We start from the raw sequence: 19,601 nt of genomic DNA, 5'->3' as shown, positions 1-19,601 counted from the left end.
CTAGTCTTATTAGGCTAAAAGAACAACCAGGTCAGAGGTGCTACTGTTGTGCTGTCTGAAAATGACCCTTAAAACAAGGGAGCATTATATAGGTGGTACATACCAGTTATCCACTGTACTTTTGTCTTTTTTCATTTTAAAGATTTAAGTTTAAAATATAAAGATCACCCAGCAAGTTTCAATTGGAAAATGTAAGCAAAAGCAAATTAAAATTTAAAAATACTTTTCAGGAAAGTAGATTTGAAGAACTTGAATTACCGTTGTGCACATACGTAAGCCTCCTTTCTTCTCTCGTTACAATGTTGGATATCCATATATCATTGCTATGTATAAAAGCAATCCAGTCTGGATCCGCTGGGCATAATTTTGGATCCATCCGAATGTTGGGACAACTGGTCTCCACTAAATTGGGCCGTAAGGGTTGTTGCTAGAAAAGTAAACAACATTTAAAGGCAAGTATCAGGCTGATACATATTTGTTTACCAGCGCCCTTCCTATAAAACGAATACTAATCCCAAGTATAATATCAACTATAATAACTGCTCTCCAGAAAAATGTACCTTCATATGCCTTAACTTATAAGAAAGGACTCATTTTTTTTCTATGAATTAATAAGCATAACAGGAGCAGAAATAAAGACAAAATAAGAGCACTTCATAAATTCTGTTGTCCAAACCTGTTTAAACAGAGTAATTATCGTTTGTTACATGCTTTTATTAAACACTTATTTGACTATTTCACTTATTAAATATTTCTAATTAATTTTACCAGTATAAAATAATTTGCTCATAAAAATGTAATGAAAGCTAGAATCATCACAATTCTATTAGAAGAATAGTTCTGATATCACATTAAAATTGCCTAGAATAAAATCAAACATTTAAAACCATTTACTGAGATGAATCAAGCTTTTAGGGGAACCAAAGAGGGATTGCCCTGTGATATCATTATCTTCGAAAATCCACCTCAGCACTTACTCAAAAAGTGGCACTGATGCCCTTTACTAATTCTTCCTACACAGCAAGTGTTTTTAGCATTTTAAAAATTGTATACTAATGTCACTGAAAAAATTATTAATTCTTAAAATTGGAAATTAATACCCATATTTCTTGTTTTCTTTACTACTAAATTAGTAGTAAACAATTAGTGAAAAGAATTTTTTAGTTTGTTTAATTACCTTTCTGATTTGGACACAAATAACTTCAGGACCCAAAAACAGATTTATCAAGTAGTAACATCAACTTACAGTAAATCCTTGTGGCCCTCCATCTTTTACGTGATAAATTCCACTACCAGCTTGAAATAGAAATGTTCCACTTCCTTGGTGATAATCATAAGAAGCAATTCCAACTGTTCCGATTCGTTTTCTTTCTCTCAATAGTTCTTCTTCTCGAGAATACATTCCATAGTCCAGTGTTGCCTAATACAGAAAGAAAGTCTCACATTCCAGTCTTCTGAAAGGTGGCTTTTTGCTTTTAGCACTGAAATTCTGGCATCTCCAATATTATTGGGTTTACATTTTGAGTGATCCCAAAATTTGCCAGCAACTTTAAACAGATTAATTTCAGGAAGTCTGCTGAAAAATTTCTTGGTAAAGGGTCCCTAGACGATTACTGTATACATTAGAGAGCAAGAATTAAGTCTCATCACCTTGGCTTGGCATTCAAGATCTTCTACAACTTAAATGTAATATAGCAGTTCTGCATGCACTTAAGAGCAGACTCTGAAGTCAAGCAGTTTGAATCTAGGCTTTGACTCTCATTAGAAGTCTGACTTTGGGCAAGTAGTTTAATTTCTTCCAAAGTAATTTTCTTCACTTTCAAAGTAGTAATAAATCATCTACTTCAGCTTTGTGAAATTTAACTTAGATTAAAAATATGTAAAATGTTTAGCACAATGATTGGCACAGAGTAAAGTTCTCAAATGTCAGCTGTCATTAGTACCTTTCCACTAATCCACTAATTTCTGCTTTAATAAAACCTTAGGTCAGGCTTGTCACACCACTGAGGTAAAACCCAATATGCGGTGTTCTGCTCCTGGCCTTTGTTCCATCACCGCCCCCCCCCCCGCCCACCCGAGGCCATTTTTCTTTCTATCCATCCAAGTTTTACTGATATCCCAAAACCTTAGCCCTAATTCAACATTGGCCAGGAAAGTTTCCTGATGCACTATGGTGTACAGTGATCTCTTCTTTGAAATTTATATGAGTTACTATCTCTTTTACTCATTTGGCTATGGTTTTGTTTTTCACTTTTTTTCAGTATTTCTGACTAGAAATAGATTAAAAAAAAAACAACTTGAGAGCAGAATCTGATTTTTGCTTTCCTACCTAAAGCATCTGTTAAAATCTCCCTCAAAGAATATTTGTAATCAATGATTGATGATGAAGGACCTTCCCAAACTAAAAATATTATTTGACACATATGTAAAATTTAAAAATATATATATAAAAAAATCTAATAAGTGCTAGTTTTAAAAATTTACATCCACATCTTCCCTCACTAAGAGTTCTTTATGATAAATAAGGGGATAAATAAAGGAATGGTAAATAAGGGAAACAGACGTGGTTTCTGCTACCAAGGACTAACACTATTTTATGTTATGTTATGTTATTTTATTTTATTTGGCCGTGCCATGGCTTGCGGGATCTTAGTTCCCTGACCAGGGATCAAACACCGGCCCCCCACAGTGGAAGTGCAGAGTCCCAACCACCAGACTGCCAGGGAACTCCCAAAGGACTAATACTTTAAAAGTAGCCAAGTTCAGGGACTTCCCTGGTGGTCCAGTGGTTAAGAATCCACCTTCCAATGCAGGGGACGCAGGTTAGATCCCTGGTCAGGGAGCTAAGATCCACACATGCCGTGGGGCAACTAAGCCCGCATCCGTACGTCGCAACAAAGACCCAGTGCAGCCAAAGTAAAAAATAAATAAATATTTAAAAAATAAAAAAAATAAAAGTAGCCAAGTTTATATATCCGGAAAAAACCATAATTCGAAAAGATACATGCACCCCAGTGCTCACTGCAGCACTATTTACAATAGCCAGGACATGGAAGCAACCTAAATGTCCATCAACAGAGGAATGGATAAAGAAGATGTGGTACATATATACAATGGAATATTGCTCAGCCATAAAAAAGAACAAAATAATGCCATTTGCAGCAACATGGATGGACCTAGAGATTGTTATACTGAGTGAAGTAAGTCAAAGATCATATGGTATCGCTTATATGTGGAATCTTAAAAAAAAAGGGGGTACCAATGAACTTATCTACAAAACAGAAACAGAGTTACAGATGTAGAAAACAAACTTATGGTGACCAGGGGGTAAGGGGGGTGGGGAGGGATAAACTGGGAGATTGGGATTGAAATATACACACTACTATATATAAAACAGATAACTAATAAGGACCTACTGTATAGCACAGGAAACTCTACTCAGTAGAGTTTGCAATCAATGATTGCATTTAGGGCCCACCCTAAATCCAGAATTATTTCATCTTGAGATACTTAATTACATCTGCAAAGACCCTATTTCTAAACAAGATCACATTCACAGACACTTTTAGGACTTGGACATATCCTTTTGGTGGTCCCTATTCAAACAACAGGACATTATCAAGAAAGTAAACAACAAAAACTGCAAACAACCTGGTTAACAAAGTGGGCAAAAGACTTGATTAGACATTCCTCCAAAGAAGATATACAAATGGCCAATAAGTACATAAAAAGATGTTCAATATCACTAATCATTAGGGAAAAGCAAATCAAACCACAATGAGACACTACCTCATACTCATTAGGATAGCTCCTATCAAAAAGCCAGAAAATAGTAAGTGTTGGCAAGGATGTGGAGAAACTGGAACTCCTGTGCACTGCTAGTGTGAATGTAAAATGGTGCATGGAAAACAGTATGGCAGTTCCTCAAAAATATAAAAATGGAACTATCGTATGATCCAGCAATTCCACCTCTGAGTATATACCTAAAAGAATCGAAAGCAGGGACATGAAAAGATATTTGTATACCCATCTTCATAGGAGCATTATTTATAATAGCCAAAAGGTAGAAGCAATTCAAGTGTCTATTAATGGATGAATACACAAACAAGATGCGGTATATACATACAACAGAATAATATTTAGCATTCTGACATATGCTACAACATGGATAAACCTTAAGGACATTATGCTAAGTGAAATAAGCCAGTCACAAAAGGACAAATACTGTATGATTCTACTTCTATGAGGCACCTGGAGTAGTCATACTCATAGGAACAGAAAGTAGAATGGTGGTTGCCAGGGGCTTGGCAGAGAGGTAATGGGAAGTTATTTTTTAATGAGTACAGTATTCCAGTTTTGCAAGACAAAAAGAGTTCTGTGGATGGATGGTGGTGATGCTTGCAACAATGTGAATGTACTTAATGCCACTGATGTACTAATGTACACTCAAAAATGGTTAAGATGATACATTTTATATTATGTGTATTATGTCCACAATTTTTTAAAATGAAGGTATAAGAACTTCAGAGTAAGGTAAATGAAGAATAGAAAAAAGGGGAAGTAACAAAAATGTCTTATCTCGATAAAGGAGAGATCAAAATGTGTTTAAATGTATAGGTTTAAATTAATGATTATAGTACTAAATACTTGCCAAAGGTAATTATGGCTGATTTTCTACTAATAAATTAATGATTACTGCAATTAAAGAAAAAGATAAAAAGACAACCCACAGAATGGGAGAAAATAAAGTCCAGTATCTAGAATACATAAAGAACTCTTACAATTCAACATTAAAAAGACCCAATTTGAAATGGCAAAGGACTTGCACAGACCTTTTTTTTTTTTTTAGGCCTCATCATGCAGCTTGCCGGACCTTAGTTCCCCGAGCAGGGATCGAACCTGGGCTCCCTGCAGTGGAAGTGCATTGTCCTAACCACTGGATCACCAGGGAATTCCCCAGACATTTCTTTTCTTTTTTAAAAATTAATTAATTTTATTTATTTTTGGCTGCTTTGGGTCTTTGTTGCTGCATGTGGGCTTCCTTCTAGTTGCAGCAAGCTGGGGCTACCCTTCGTTGCAGTGCTTGGGCTTCTCATTGTTGTGGAGCGTGGGCTCTAAGTGTGCGGGCTTCAGTAGTTGTGGCACGTGGGCTCAGTAGTTGTGGCTTGCGGGTTCTACAGCGCAGGCTCAGTAGTTGCGGCACATGGGCTTAGCTGCTCCACGGCATGTGGGATCTTCCTGGAACAGGGCTTGAACCTGTGTCCCCTGCACTGGCAGGTGGATTCTTAACCACTACGCCACCAGGGAAGCCCTCCCCAGACATTTCTTTAAAGAAGGTATACAAATGGCCCATAAACACATGAAAAAATGGTCAGCATTACTGGTCATTAGGGAAATGCAAATTAAATAACAATGAGGTATCACTTCACATCCGTTAGGATGGCTATAATCAAAATGACGGACAACAACAAGTGTTGGTGAGGATGTAGGAAATTAGAACCCTTATACATAGCTGGTGGGAATGTAAAATGATGCAGCTGCTGCGGAAAGCAATTTAGTAGTTCCTTAAAAATGTAAACACAGAGTTACCACATAACCCAGTAATTCCACTCCTAGATATATACCCAAGAGAACTGAAAACAAATCTATACAAAATCTTGCATTTGAATGTTAAAAGCAGCATTATTCATATAAGCTCCAAAGCTGAAACAACCCAACTTTATCCATGAATTGATGGATAAATAAGATGTAGTCTAGCCATACAATGGAATATTATTCAGTCATAAAAATAAACGAAGCATTATTACCTGCTATAGTGTGAATGAATCCAGAAAATACTGTGCTAAGAGAAAGAAACCAGTCATTAAGGCCCACATATTATACAATTCCATTTATATGAAATGTTCAGAATAGGCAAATCTATAGAGACTCAAAGTAGATTAGTGGTTGCCTTGGCCTGAGGGTACAGAGGGTGAAAGGATGGGGAATGACTGCTAATGGGTTTCTTTTGCAGATGACAGAAAGTTCTAAAATTAGATGGTGATGATGGTGACACAACCCTTTGAATACACTTAAAAACTACTGAATTGTATACTTTGAGTGAATTGTATGGTATTTGAATTATATCTCAACAAAGCCAGTAAAAAAATTTTTTTAACGGAAAAGCTTATTCTATGCTAACAGTAATCAAAAGGAAGCTAGAGGGACTATATTAACATCAAAGTAAACTTCAGAGTAAAGAATATTACTTGAAATAAAGAAGGTCATTTCAAACTAAGAAAGCAGTAGATTTACGAATAGGATATAACAATCCTATCCACTTATACCCCTAATAACATAGCTTCAAAATATACACTAAAGGAAAAACTAATAGAACTGCAATGAGAAACAGTCAAATCTACAATTATGGTTGGAGATTTCAACATTCTCTCTCAATAACTGATAGAACAAATAGAAAATCAGTAAAGACATAGAAGACTTTAACAATACAATAAACCAATTTGACCTAATGGTCATTTATAGACCCAACAAAAACAGAACATATATTCTTTTCAAGTGAACACAGAATACATACAAGGATGGACTACATTCAGGGCCATAAAACAAGACTTAAAAAAATTGAAAAGATTTAAGTCATACAAAGTATGTTCTTGGATCACAGTGGAATTAAATTAGAAATCAAATTTATGAAAAATATGCTAATATTTGGAAACTATATAGTACACTTCTAAATAACTTATCGGTTAAAGGGAAATAGGAAGTATTTTGCACTAAATGAAAATGGAAACACAACATATCAAAACGTATGTGCTACAGCTAATGTGGTGCTTAAAGGGAAATTTATAACATTAAGTGCCTATATAAGAAAAGAAAGGTCTCAGACTAGTGACCTCAGCTACCACCTTATGAAACTAGAAAAAGGAGAACAAACAAAATCCAAAGTAAGCAGAAGAAAAGAATTAATAAAGTTTAGAGCATAAAATGATGAAATAGAAAAAAACAAAACGACAGAGAAAAATAAATGAAACCAAACTGATAAACCCTTAGCCAGACTGATCAAGAAAAAAAAAAGGCTGGGAGTGGAGAAGACACAAATTACACAAAATATCAGGAATAAGAGAGGGACAACACCAAAAATTCTTACAGACATTGAAAAGATTAGGGAATATTATGAAACTTATGCCAATAAATTTGATTACTTACATGAAATGGAAACATTTCTTAATAGACACAAACAACCAAAGTTTTCTCAAAAAGAAATACATAATATGAATAGCACTACATCTAAGGAAGAAATTGAATTTGTAGTTAAAAACCTTTCCACAAAGAAAATTACAGGTCCAGATGGCATCACTGGTGAATTCTACCAAACAAATTCTAGAAAATTAAAAAGGAGGAAATAACTCCCAACTTATTCTGTGGCTAGCATAACACTTACCAAAATCAGACAAATTTCAAGAAAAGAACACTACAGACCAATATTCCTCATGAACATAGATATAAAAAAATCTAAACAAAATATTAGCAAATTGAATCCAACAATATTTAAAAGGATAATAAGTTAGAACCAAGTGGGCTTTATCCCAGGAATGCAAGATTGGTCTAACACTCAACAATCAAGTGATGTTTTGTTTTACCGTATTAACAAATTAAAAAAGAAAAACCCTGTTCACAGCAGCACTATTTACCAAGACATAGAAGCCAAGACATAGAAGCAACCTCAATGTCCATTAACAGATGAATGGATAAAGAAGATGTGATATACATACATCACAGAATGGAATACCACTCAGCCATAAAAAAAAGAATGAAATAATGCCACTTGCAGCAACATGAATGGACTGAGAGATGATCACACTAGTGAAGTACAGAGAAAGACAAATATCATATGATATCACTTATACATGGAATATAAAAAAAAATGATACAAATGAGCTTATTTACAAAACAGAAACAGACTCACAGGCGTAGAAAATAAACTTATGGTTACCAAATGGGAAAGGTGGGGGAGGGATAAATTAGGAGTTTGGGATTAGCAGATATAAGCTACTATATATAAAACAGATAAACAACAAGGTCCTGCTGTACAGCACAGGGAACTATATTCAGTATCTTGTAATAAACTTGTAATAAACTCTAAAGGAAAAGAATCTATCTATCTATCTCACTGCTGTACACCAGAAACTAACACAACATTGTAAATCAACTACAATTTAAAAAAAAAAAAGTGAGAAAGCACTTAGAAAGTTAAAAAAAAATACTAGCAATGATCAACCAGAAACTGAAATTAGAAAACAAAACCATTTACAATAGAATAAAGAAATATGAAATACTTAGAGATAAATCTTATGAAGGACTGTGCAAGACTGGTACATTGGTTGCCTGTACCCCTGAATGGGAGAATACAAACCAGTACAAGGAAACTTTTTTTTTTTTTTTTTTTACAAGGAAACTTTTGAGGGTAATGACTGAGGTAAGGGTTTCACAGGTACATCATATGTACATCCAAATCTATCAAATTGTACACCTTAATATCTGCAGCTTTTTATATGCCAATTATACCTCAACAAAGCTTTAAAAAATGAAACCATATAAGAAACCATATAAAGCACTGGATGAAAACATGGATAAATTCTTTTATAACTTGGGTGTAGAAAAACTGTCCTATGACAGAAGACACAAATTCTTGAAACAATACCAAAAAGATGGATAAATTTTATTACACAAAAATCTTCCACATGGCGTGCTTACACACACGCACACACCATAAAGTAAAAATACAAATTACAACTTCAGGAAAATATCTGAAACTATATCACAGACAAAGGGTTATTAATATCTCCAGTATATAAAAGGCTCCTAAAAATGAAGAAAAAGACCAATCACTCCACAGAAAAATGGGTTAGAGATAAAAGATGATTAACTTTGCCTATAAAAGAAAAGCAAATTAAACTACACTGGGATACCATTTCTATCTATCAGATTGGCAAAAAATCCAAATGTCTGACCACATACTGTGTTGGAGAGTCTCTGGGAAAACAGGCACACTTATACCTTACTGATGGAAATTCAAAATGGCACAGCTCCTATGGAAGAAAATTTGATAATATCTAGCAAAATTATAAAACCATATACATTTTGGTCCAGTGACTTCAGTTCTAAGAATCTAGCTTAAAGATACACTGGCAAAAATGTAAAAAGCCCAAGCCATTTTACTGCACTACTATCTGTAATACAAAGATTAACTAAAATGTCCATCAAGAGGGAACTGGTTGAACATGATTTGTCTGTACAACACAACACAGATGTAAAAAGAAATAAAGATTATATATACAGTTGTCCCTCAGAATCTGTGGGGGATTGGTTCTAGGACACCCCCCACCCCCATGGATACCAAAATCTGTGGATGCTCAAGTCCCTCAGACTATAAAATGGCTTAGTACAGCTGCATCCAAGGATGCAGCTTAGTTCTGCATCCAAGGATGCTGAACCTGTGGATATGGAGGACTCACTATATATTCTTACGGAGTGATTTGAAGGATACATTGTTATTTGAAAATTGCAAGGTGGAGAAAATGTATACTGTATGTTACTATTTATCTAATGGGGGATAGGAATATCTATGTAGTCGCTTATATTTTTTGTAAAAGAAGGATAAGCCATTTAAAAACACAAAGATTATCTAGAAGGAGAAGGGGAGAAATAGGGTAGAGGAGATGAGGAGCTTCTCTGAATACTTCTGGTTTTGTAGATCTGACTTTGGAACCATATAACTATTTTCTACAAAAATTAAATTAAAAACAAAGGAATTCCTAACACTTGAAAACAAAATGAAGCAAATGAATCTAATTGTATAGAACTGATAGCATGACCACACAGAGAAGACCAATTCCAAGTTACTGTTAAGTAATCAGCACTGATTCATTTGTTATTTTAAAACTGTTTTGTGTGTAGTATGGAGTAAAGCAAATGAGTAATCATACTGTTGTTTAAAACAGGACCTTTGGTACCAGAGAAAGAAAATTCATATGTAGGATAAACGAGGTTAAAGAAAAATCCTGTAGTGCAATATCTTAACTGGATATATCAGTCTGACCTTATATCTTATCTGAATTGATATGACTTCATGGTGATCTGTACATTTCAAACACACACACCCACCCACACCCACACCCACAATGTATGTATTCCCTAGTTTGCCCAATAAAAAGACCTAGAAACAATTAACAACCCAATAACAATAAGCATCTCTAGTACCCAGATCATGGTCTCTTAACACCACTTTCCCCTAAAGGAACTAGAAAGAAATGGCTGATTCTAAGCATGGGATAAGCAATGTGAAAGATGATCATAACACATCTTCACAACAGAAAGCAACAGCGCTATCATCTATTACCAGGGTCACGTCAAAAGGATATGACATGTCAAGTTGAAAGGGATTCCAACAGCCAAAAATAAGACATTTGTACAATAAGAATAATAACTGTCAATGGATCAAAAGATACCAAACAGGCTTACACTGTAAGTTTATAAAGATACAAAAACCCCTAACTGATCACATATATAAGACTGTAGAACACAGATTATTTGAAAAATGGGAAATAAAGGACAAGAAACATCCTGCCTTTCTATTGTGAACTAGAACTCAGAATAACTGAATAGTTGTTGAATAGCAGTTTTCTCTTTATAGAAGTTTTTCAGTTAATAAATGAAGAAGGAATGATAAAATTTCACTGTTTTATAATGGATCTAGGTAATGATCAAAGGGTGCTATCATCGCAAGAAGATAAATAAGGCTCTATACGACTTTTGATGGAGGCATCCAACGTTGTCTATGAAATATTATTTTGTTAATTGCGGTAAAATATATAACATAAAACTTACTATCTTAACAATTTTTAAGTGTACCATTCACTACTGTTAACTATACTCACATTGCTGTGCAACCCATCTCCAGAACTCTGCCATTTTGCAAAACTGAAACCCTATACCCATTAAACTCATTAAACAGCAACTCCCCATTTTTCCTTCCTCTAGCCTCTGGCAACTACCATTCTAGTAGTCTATTTGACTACTTTAGGCACCCCATGTAAGCGGAATCAGACAGTATTTGTCCTTTTGTGACTGGCTTATTTTACTTATCATGATATCTTCATAGTTCATCAATGTTGCAGCACGTGTCACAATTTCCTTCTTTTTTAAGGCCGTATAATATTCCATCACATGTATTGGGTTGGCCAAAAAGTTAGTTCAGATTTTTCCATAAGATGTTATGGAGGGAATTCCCTGGTGGCACAGTGGTTAAGCATCCGCCTGCCACTGCAGGGGACATGGGTTTGAACCCTGGTCCAGGAAGATCCCATATGCCGCGGAGCAACTAAGCCCATGAGCCACAACTACCAAGCCTGCGCTCTAGAGCCCACAAGCCACAACTACTGAGCCCACGTGCCACAACTCCTGAAGCCCACACAACTAGAGCCCATGCTCTGCAACAAGAGAAGCCACCGCAATAAGAAGCCCATGCACTGCAACGAAGAGTAGCCCCCACTCACTGCAACTAGAGAAAGCCTGCATGCAGCAACGAAGACCCAACACAGCCAAAAATAAATTAATAATAAATAAATAAATATATTAAAAAAAGATGTTCTGGAAAAACCTGAACGAACTTTTTGGCCAACCCAACATATGACACATTTTGTTTATTTATTCATCTGTCCATGGACACTTGGGTTACTTCCGCCTTTTGCCTATTGTGAATAGTGCTGCTATGGATATGGGTACAGAATTATTTGTTCAAGACCCTGCTTTCAATTCTTTTGATCTGTAAAGTATTATTGGGGGAGAAAAAAAGGAAACCTGGGTCTGATGAAGCTTCGAGATCTGACTACCTATTTATATTTACAGAGAATACAGGTGACTGAAGAACATTATCAAGTAACACCACAGGAATACAATCAGCAAAACAGACCCTCTTTCTTCAATAGATAAACGGCAGTGGGGAAAAAAAGGATGGAAAGGAAAGCAATATATTAAAAGTAAGAGAAACTTAAGAAACCTATCAATCAATTGTAATATATGAACCTTACTTAGATTCTGATTTAACAAATCAAGTGTAAAGAAAGAGAAATTTAAAAATCAGGGAAATTTGAATATTTTATATGAAGAAATGATCAATGATTTTTTAAGATGTGATGATATCTAAAAAGAATCTATATTCTTTAGAGATACATGCTGACTTATTTAGGAGTGAAATGACCTATTTGGGAACTCTTTAAAAATAATCCGAGATGTGGGACTTCCCCGGTGGTGCAGTGGATAAGACTCTGCACTCCTAATGCAGGGGGCCCGGGTTCAATCCCTGGTCAGGGAACTAGATCTCACATGCATGCCGCAACTAAGAGTTCGCATGCCACAACTAAGGAGCCGGCAAGCTGCAACTGAGGAGTCCTGGAGCCACAACTAAGGAGCCCACCTGCTGCAACTAAGGAGTCCATGTGCTGCAACTAAGGAGCTGGCGAGCTGCAACTAAGACCTGGTGCAACCAAATAAATAAATAAATAAGAATGCCAACTCTCTAAAAAAAAAAAAAATAATAATCTGAGAAGTGGGGATAGGGATTGTGAGGGAGGACTGGTAAGGCTACAGTGAAACACTGATGGCAAAGACTTGAAAATTGTTAAAACTAGTTTGCATAGGATTCTACTTTTGTATGGTTTGAAATTTTCCATAATAAAGCTTAAAAAAAAAACAAAACAACTCTGACTCACTAATTTGCAACCTTTTCCATGAGAAAACTACCATTATTTCAGTTCAACACACTGTTCTTAGAATAAGGAATTTTTTTGTTTTAAAGGAAAGTCACAAACCAATGTAAGAAACAACATCCCTGATAAATAGTTGCAGTCAAAATGATTAGTTGTCATGGAAGGCTTTTTTTGTTTTTTTTACTTCCTAAGAGAAATATCACATTTTAGCCTAGTCCAAATATTCTATTCAATACTCAATGTAAAAATAATAAATGAGAACTAAAAAGGCAAACAATCACACCCAAACTATCATCTTGTTCTTGGGATGTTTTGAAACATTTACATATTGTCTAAAGACAAAATATTGAAGAAAAAAAAAAACCTAACCTTTGATTTTACATAAATTGAATTATGCTATTTAGAAAAAAAAAACTGAACTTAGTACCTTTATTTAACTCTTACATTAGTACTGTTACTAAATATTAGAACTAAAAATTCAATTTAAAGATTTGAATAAAAAGCTTTCTGGAAATATACATTACTTCTTTTATGTGAATAACTCTTCCACCAAAATGTGAGAATTACATAACTAGCAAGTTTGTAAGAAGGGAAAGATAGTTAAACAGGGAGAAAGGTAGCCAAAAAACAATCTGGGGACTTCCCTGGCGGTCCAGGGACCATTGGTTAAGACTCCACCCTTCCACTGCAGGGGACACAGGTTGATTCCTGGTCGGGGAACTAAGATCCCACATGCCGCACCGTACTGGGCGGTCAAAAAAAAAAAAAAATCAAAAAAAAATCTGAATTGTAATATCTACTATCCCTAGTTTCAGATATTGAGAATTTAATGAAATTTCATGGTCATACATGCAAAAACATAAAAATGTTTTAATTCCTTTTGATTCATATCTACTTCAAATATAAAAGCCCAATTGAATTTCTGTCCCTAAACAAATGTAATATCTAAAAACATACACAAAATCATAGGAATAACAATGTTTAACCCTACCTGAAAAAGATCCAAAAGAGGCTTCCAAGAGAGCATTAAGACTGCTGCTCTGTTGATGGTTTTGGGAATTTCAGAATAAAACAGTGTATTTTCTCTGTTCTCACCAGACATAGCTATAAAAGGAAACAATCATTTTTTGTTATTTTAAAAAATAGCAATCTACCACAATTATAGTAGTAAGTATATAATGCCTCCTATATACTGCAAAATTTTGTACTCTATGGGACCTATAATGAATGTTAACAAGTAGGAGATGCACATGCCATATGCCACGGTAATTTTCTTCAGTAAAACCCAGGCTCCCAGAAAAATCCTCAGGTTTCCTTTTGATATTCAAATTTTAGTCCCTCTCAAAATAAACATAAAAGTGTATAAGATGATGTAAGGATAAGTGTCACTTTTAGTTTTGTTTTTTTTTTTAATTGTTAGTGTCTTACAAGTTGGCAATAGACTCATTAGATTCCAAATGGGGGTACTTTGTGACAACTTCAGACTACCAAGCTTCTTCTTTTTATGAATCATTTAAAGTATTTACTTAGAAATATACATAGGTCTAACAATTTGAGTTTTTCTTCACTATAAATGTTCTACCACTATAATCACTAATAAGCTTCAAATGAAAGTACATTCATATTAAGACAACACAGAATCTGATATCTGATTTGTTAAAAGTCTCTTTATTCGAGAATTGTGAAAGAAAGAGGTCTACACTAAGTAGAAGATAGGTCTATTTTGTGAAATCATACAATAACTGAATGGGAAGATCACAGCAGTGTAGAATAAACTACATACCAAAGAGAAGTAATAGAAATACAACATGGTTATGAAGAGGTGAACCAAAGAAAACTCAAAGTAAAACAAAGCCCTTCTACTCTAAAAGGTGCTAGAAAGGTATCACTTCCGAAAAAGCTAGGGGAGAGTGAAGGAAAGAGAAAATAAATCACACAGGAAGAACAAAAACTCTCTCTAGTGGAACAAATCCTCAGCCTTGTGTTTCTGATAATGGTAGAGAAGGCAGTCTGTGGAAGGGCATGGTAACTTCCATGCTACCCTTGCAAAGGTGGGGGACGACTCTCCAAATACCCACAGATTCCTTTATCCTTTTATTATCCTAAACTTTTCTTAAACCTTTCTTAGTTTGTTGCCTTTTGGAGTAAAAAGTCAGGTATCAGCTGATATTTACTTCAGCACTTAGTTTTGCCTTAGATCTATTTTGTACATTCCAGAGTTACTTTGTTACATAATTCTTAAGACTGTAGTCACTTATCCATACCATTCATAATCTTACAAAATATGATCATATCCTCCTTAAGCCTTTTCCTTCTAAGAGCTTTCAACCTGCAAATATGAAAAAGCTGGTTCTCATCTACCCTCAAATGAGAGCCATCCACAATCACTTCAAATGCTCCTCTTAAAACTGCTCCTTGTTCCATAATGCTTTCCTTGGCTTCAACCCTGACCAATAAAAATTTCCAACACATTCTATGTACACACACACACCAGTTCTGGTTAAACACAAAATGACCTTTTCCCATTGTTTCTTTCCTGTTGACACACTGCTATTTATTGGTGTCCGAAGTATATTAAAACTTCTGAAACAACAGATTTACATGGAAAAATATTAATAGTCAGATGGATATAAAAGACTTGAGCAAATGAAATGGCATACAACTTTCTTGAAAAGCTCAATATTTTATAAAGATTGTCAATTTTCCTAACTTCATCTATAAATATAATGTAATCCTAAAACAGTATAAATAGGATTGGGAGAAAGGAGCTCTAATCTTATTTTAAGTTCTCAAAGAAAAACAAGCAAACAAAAATAATCAAGAAAAGTATGAAAAAGAGTGATGAAGGGTGACTAGTACTATAAAATAATAAAACATCTAAAGTTATGATAAAAATAATAATAGTAACAGCAGCATAACATTGGCACTTGATTTGACAGACAGATCAATGGAACAATACGAAGTCCAAAGTAAATAAAGATTTCAAAAAATATAGTTTGGAGCTGAGAAAGCCTTTCTAGATGTGATGCAAAACTACATAAAAAGTAAAAATTTAACTACCAAAAAACAAAATCACAGATTTCTACAGAAGGGCAAAAGGCACTAAAGGCAAAAGACATTAAATCTCAGGGGAAAATACTACAATGGGTTAATTCCCTTCTTGTACAAAAAAGTGCTTTATGTCAATAAGAAAAGCACCCACAACCCAATAAAAAATAGACAATGATTACAAACAGATCAGTCACAGAAAAAGAAATACAAACGCCTTGTAAATATGGGAAAGGATGCTCAACCTCACTCATAAGAAAATTAAAACTACAATGAAATATGGGGATATAATGTACAGCAATACTATACTGCATATTTGAAAGTTGCTAAGAGAATAAATCTTAAACGTTCTCATCACAAGAAAAGAAAATTTTTTATTAACTATAACTATGTATGGTGACAGATGTTAATTAGACTTACTGTAGTGATAATTTCACTATGTATATAAATATCGGATCATTATGTTGTACACATGAAACTAATATAATGTTATATGTCAATTAAAAAACAATAATAATTAAAAAAAATTACAGTGAGCAACTGCTGTTCACCAATCAGACTGGGAAAGATAAAAAGAAGTTTTATTACTCACTATTGGTACAGGTGTAGAGAAATACTCTGAGACAATGCTGGCAGGGATGTAAACTCTATAGCCTCAATGGAGGGGCAATTTGGCAATTATCAATACAAATTCAGAATCTGTACACCTTTTGTCCCAATAATTCCACTCTTTGGAATTAGTCCTATTAAGTAAATTCACACATGTACAAAAATGATCTAATACAGTGATATCTGCTCCCTCATTTTTTGTTAATACCAAAATAGAAAAACCTAAATGCCCATTATTAGAGGCCTGGTTAAGTAAAAGATGGCACAATTATATAATGGAATACTCTGGAGTTGCTTAAAAAAAAATGAATCTACAATTACTAATGTGGACTCATGCAGAGAATATCTCTTTAAAAAAAAATTGTCAAACAGCTTTGGAGGAGGGGAGAAAACCTATTTTTAAAAAATTAATAAACAAAGGCACATTAGCAGGTCGGCCCTCAAACACATCTCTGGCTATTCAGCCCTTCCTTTCCCACCCAACCCCTAGCTGTGGGACTCAACTCAGGCCTCAGTTCCTCCAGTGTTCCCATCTCTCACATCCTTTCTTCCTTATTCTAACAACCATTCATTGCCTTCAGGCTCTGGGTTAGGAAAATAAAATAGCGTGACTACAGGAAGGAAACTCCAAAATTTATAGGCTTGTGATTCCATTTCAACTATTGTACTGGGAGTGAAATCCCTTTCTTTAAGCAGTTTTAATGGTTAATTCATAAACATTTTTGTGAGACATTTGTTTATAGTTAAGAATTATGGATGGTATGGCTATAATTTTTAACTATTATACTAAATATAAGGGTTCCTCCCCTAATTGTGCCCAAACTCTCTTCCAACCAAGCTGCCTGATTTAGCAAGTATGGATGGGCTTTTCTTATATTGCTTCTCCAATCTGAGGAAAGTCTGACTTTCTGCCTCCGAAAAAAAACCATAGCATAAGTTTCTTGAGAAAGATATATATATATATTTCCTACTTAGATGACTTACCTAAATATTTTAGCATCATCTCTCAATAAATGTGTTCAATGAGCGACAATTAATGAATAGGCCTTTGGGACTTAAGCTAATACAAATAATAATTACCAGTTGGTGAATGCTAAGCAGCATACTATAATTTACAACTATTATTTCCAATCCTAAAAAATAATACTGTAAAAAAAAATAATAATACTGTAATGAAGACAGCTGCTTGGGGGATGGGAATGGGGTCTACAAATTTTTTTCTTTCCCTTTTTAGTTTCCTTCCTCAAACTAGCCATAGTACAATAAAACTTGGTTTGGCTGTACAAGAACAGTATTGTGTTTCTTAATATTGGTTTAAGTTGGAAATGTTTTCATGTAAAATGTTTAATACTTAAGACAATCCCATGAGATAGACATTAACCCTCATTTGATAGAGAGGAAATTGAGACCCACAGGGTAAACAAGTCAGCAAAGAGCGGATACCAGAGCTTAGGCTTCTGATTCCAAGACTAGCTCTTTATCCACTGCCCTGTGTCTATATATGTGCTAGGTTAGTCAATACTAAGCTGTGCCTAAGCATGATAGTTGCTCAGAATTTACTACCTATTCCTTTTACTACAACATCTTAGTAAAGCATTTAAGGTGCATAAACAAACAAAGAAACAAAAATGTCCATCAGTGGTATCGTGCATTTAATGAAGACAGACCTTAAACCTGGAGTGAATGGGCTCAGGAAGAAGAGACCAAAACCAGCCTTGGTTTAAAAAAATGAAAGCAGTAGCTGTTGAGAGTGGGAACAAACTACTGTTTTTATTATTTGTGTTCCTAATCTGACCATTCCTAAGGAAAGGCATTTTGAACTAGCTTTAGGAAGAAGTAATATCTAGCATCTTTACTTTGAAAGTAAGATCATGATCAATTCATGATCTGTTATGTACAAATAAAAATCAAGTTAATGGGACAAAACAAAATGAAAACAGCACCAAATCTGAAGTTCTTTTAATTATTTTTTTTTCCTTTGGTGGAACCATCACTGATTCATTCACTTATTTATTCACCAAAATTTGAGTGCCAATTGCATCTAGCCTGTTTGAATTAAGAAAGCATTTCCTTTCAGAAACTATGACTTCACACTCACCAAGGTAATAGATCCTGTCCGAATGAGGCCCATCTGGATCATTCCTCTTCACAAACATAAAATCATGTGGTGCCTTAGCCATCATGTAGCCATGATATTTTCTGGTATCAGCAAGCAGCTTTTTAAGCTGACTCCAGGAATATCGTTCAACATAAAACGGCTCCAATTTAGGCCGATCCTGTGATTCAATATTCTCCTCACACTCTGCAGTTTCAAAGATCTCAACACCAAGCTGTTCTGTTTCCATCGCTGCTGCCATGTTGCATTTTCCTAGAAAAATAAGGCACATGAAGTTCACAGGTCTGCCTTCTCTTATATTAATCAGAATGACAGTCTGATAGGGCCCCCCAACACCCCCAAAAACGGGAAAAAATGCTTTTCAGTACAGTTGCAATTAAACTTCGTAAGAAAAGCAATAGCTCCCCCTTTTCTTTAAAAATGAGATTAAAAACAAATTGAGGTCATGTCTATTTCACAGTTGACTATAAATCTCTTGGGGAACTTTTATAAAAGGCTCTCCTTAAGTATCTCTTGCCAAAATTCCTTTTTCTTTCCCACATTGGAAGGAAACGGGCCATATGCCAGTTGGCTGCTATGTTCCTTCAAAGAGCATGTCAATAGTGAAGCTAAATGTGCCAAGGGAGTTAAGTGTTTTTGCACTTAAAAAAAGTAACTCATTTCATAAATGTGGACTTCTTCAGAGAACAGAAATAATCACGACCAATCAGAACAGTTATAAAATTGTGGCAAACAATGTACTTCTAATAACCTTTCTAGGGAGCTTACCCAAGATAATATAAATACTGTTTCCTTTTAAATGAGACTCCAAACAACAAAAGACCTAACTGGCTGGTACATTTTTTCTTTGTCTTTTGCTCTTGCCTAGACATCACTATCTGATGATCCCCTGTGTAACTCTATACTATAAGGAATTTATGTGACTATTACTACAGATTATAAAACTTCTATGATTAAATGAGAAAAAAGTGGCTTTAGTTGTAGTTTATGCACAAAACATTTAATGTTCGTAATATCAATATTTTGATAAAAGTCCAAACCCAATTTATCACTTCAACCCAAAA

The 19,601-nt window shown here is 34.7% G+C and overlaps 1 protein-coding gene across 8 annotated transcripts in view; it reads right to left on the bottom strand.

Moving 5' to 3' along the window:
* DPP8 (dipeptidyl peptidase 8) overlaps positions 1-19,601 on the bottom strand; it is a 54,562-nt gene that overhangs the window by 31,765 nt on the left and 3,196 nt on the right. For 7 of the 8 annotated variants that reach the window (XR_016392073.1, XM_022579801.3, XM_089907094.1 and 4 more), the window contains 4 exons: positions 18,520-18,789; positions 13,756-13,868; positions 1,247-1,420; positions 259-427 (listed from right to left, as the gene is read on the bottom strand). Coding sequence is in view for 7 of the 8 variants with exons in the window: in XM_022579801.3 (XP_022435509.1) it covers positions 259-427; positions 1,247-1,420; positions 13,756-13,868; positions 18,520-18,789 (726 nt within the window). In the remaining variant the exon portion in view is untranslated. Of the gene's footprint in view, positions 1-258; positions 428-1,246; positions 1,421-13,755; positions 13,869-18,519; positions 18,790-19,601 lie in introns of those variants that run through there. The other variant, XM_022579802.3, reaches the window with a different exon arrangement.

This window comes from Delphinapterus leucas, chromosome 2 (genome assembly GCF_059928025.1).
Source record: "Delphinapterus leucas isolate spDelLeu-1000000601 "Yukka" chromosome 2, BTC_Dleu_Yukka2, whole genome shotgun sequence".
Classification (NCBI taxonomy): Eukaryota; Metazoa; Chordata; class Mammalia; order Artiodactyla; family Monodontidae; genus Delphinapterus; species Delphinapterus leucas.
Note: the sequence above shows the minus strand (reverse complement) of the source record. Positions and strands in the feature narration are given on the sequence as shown.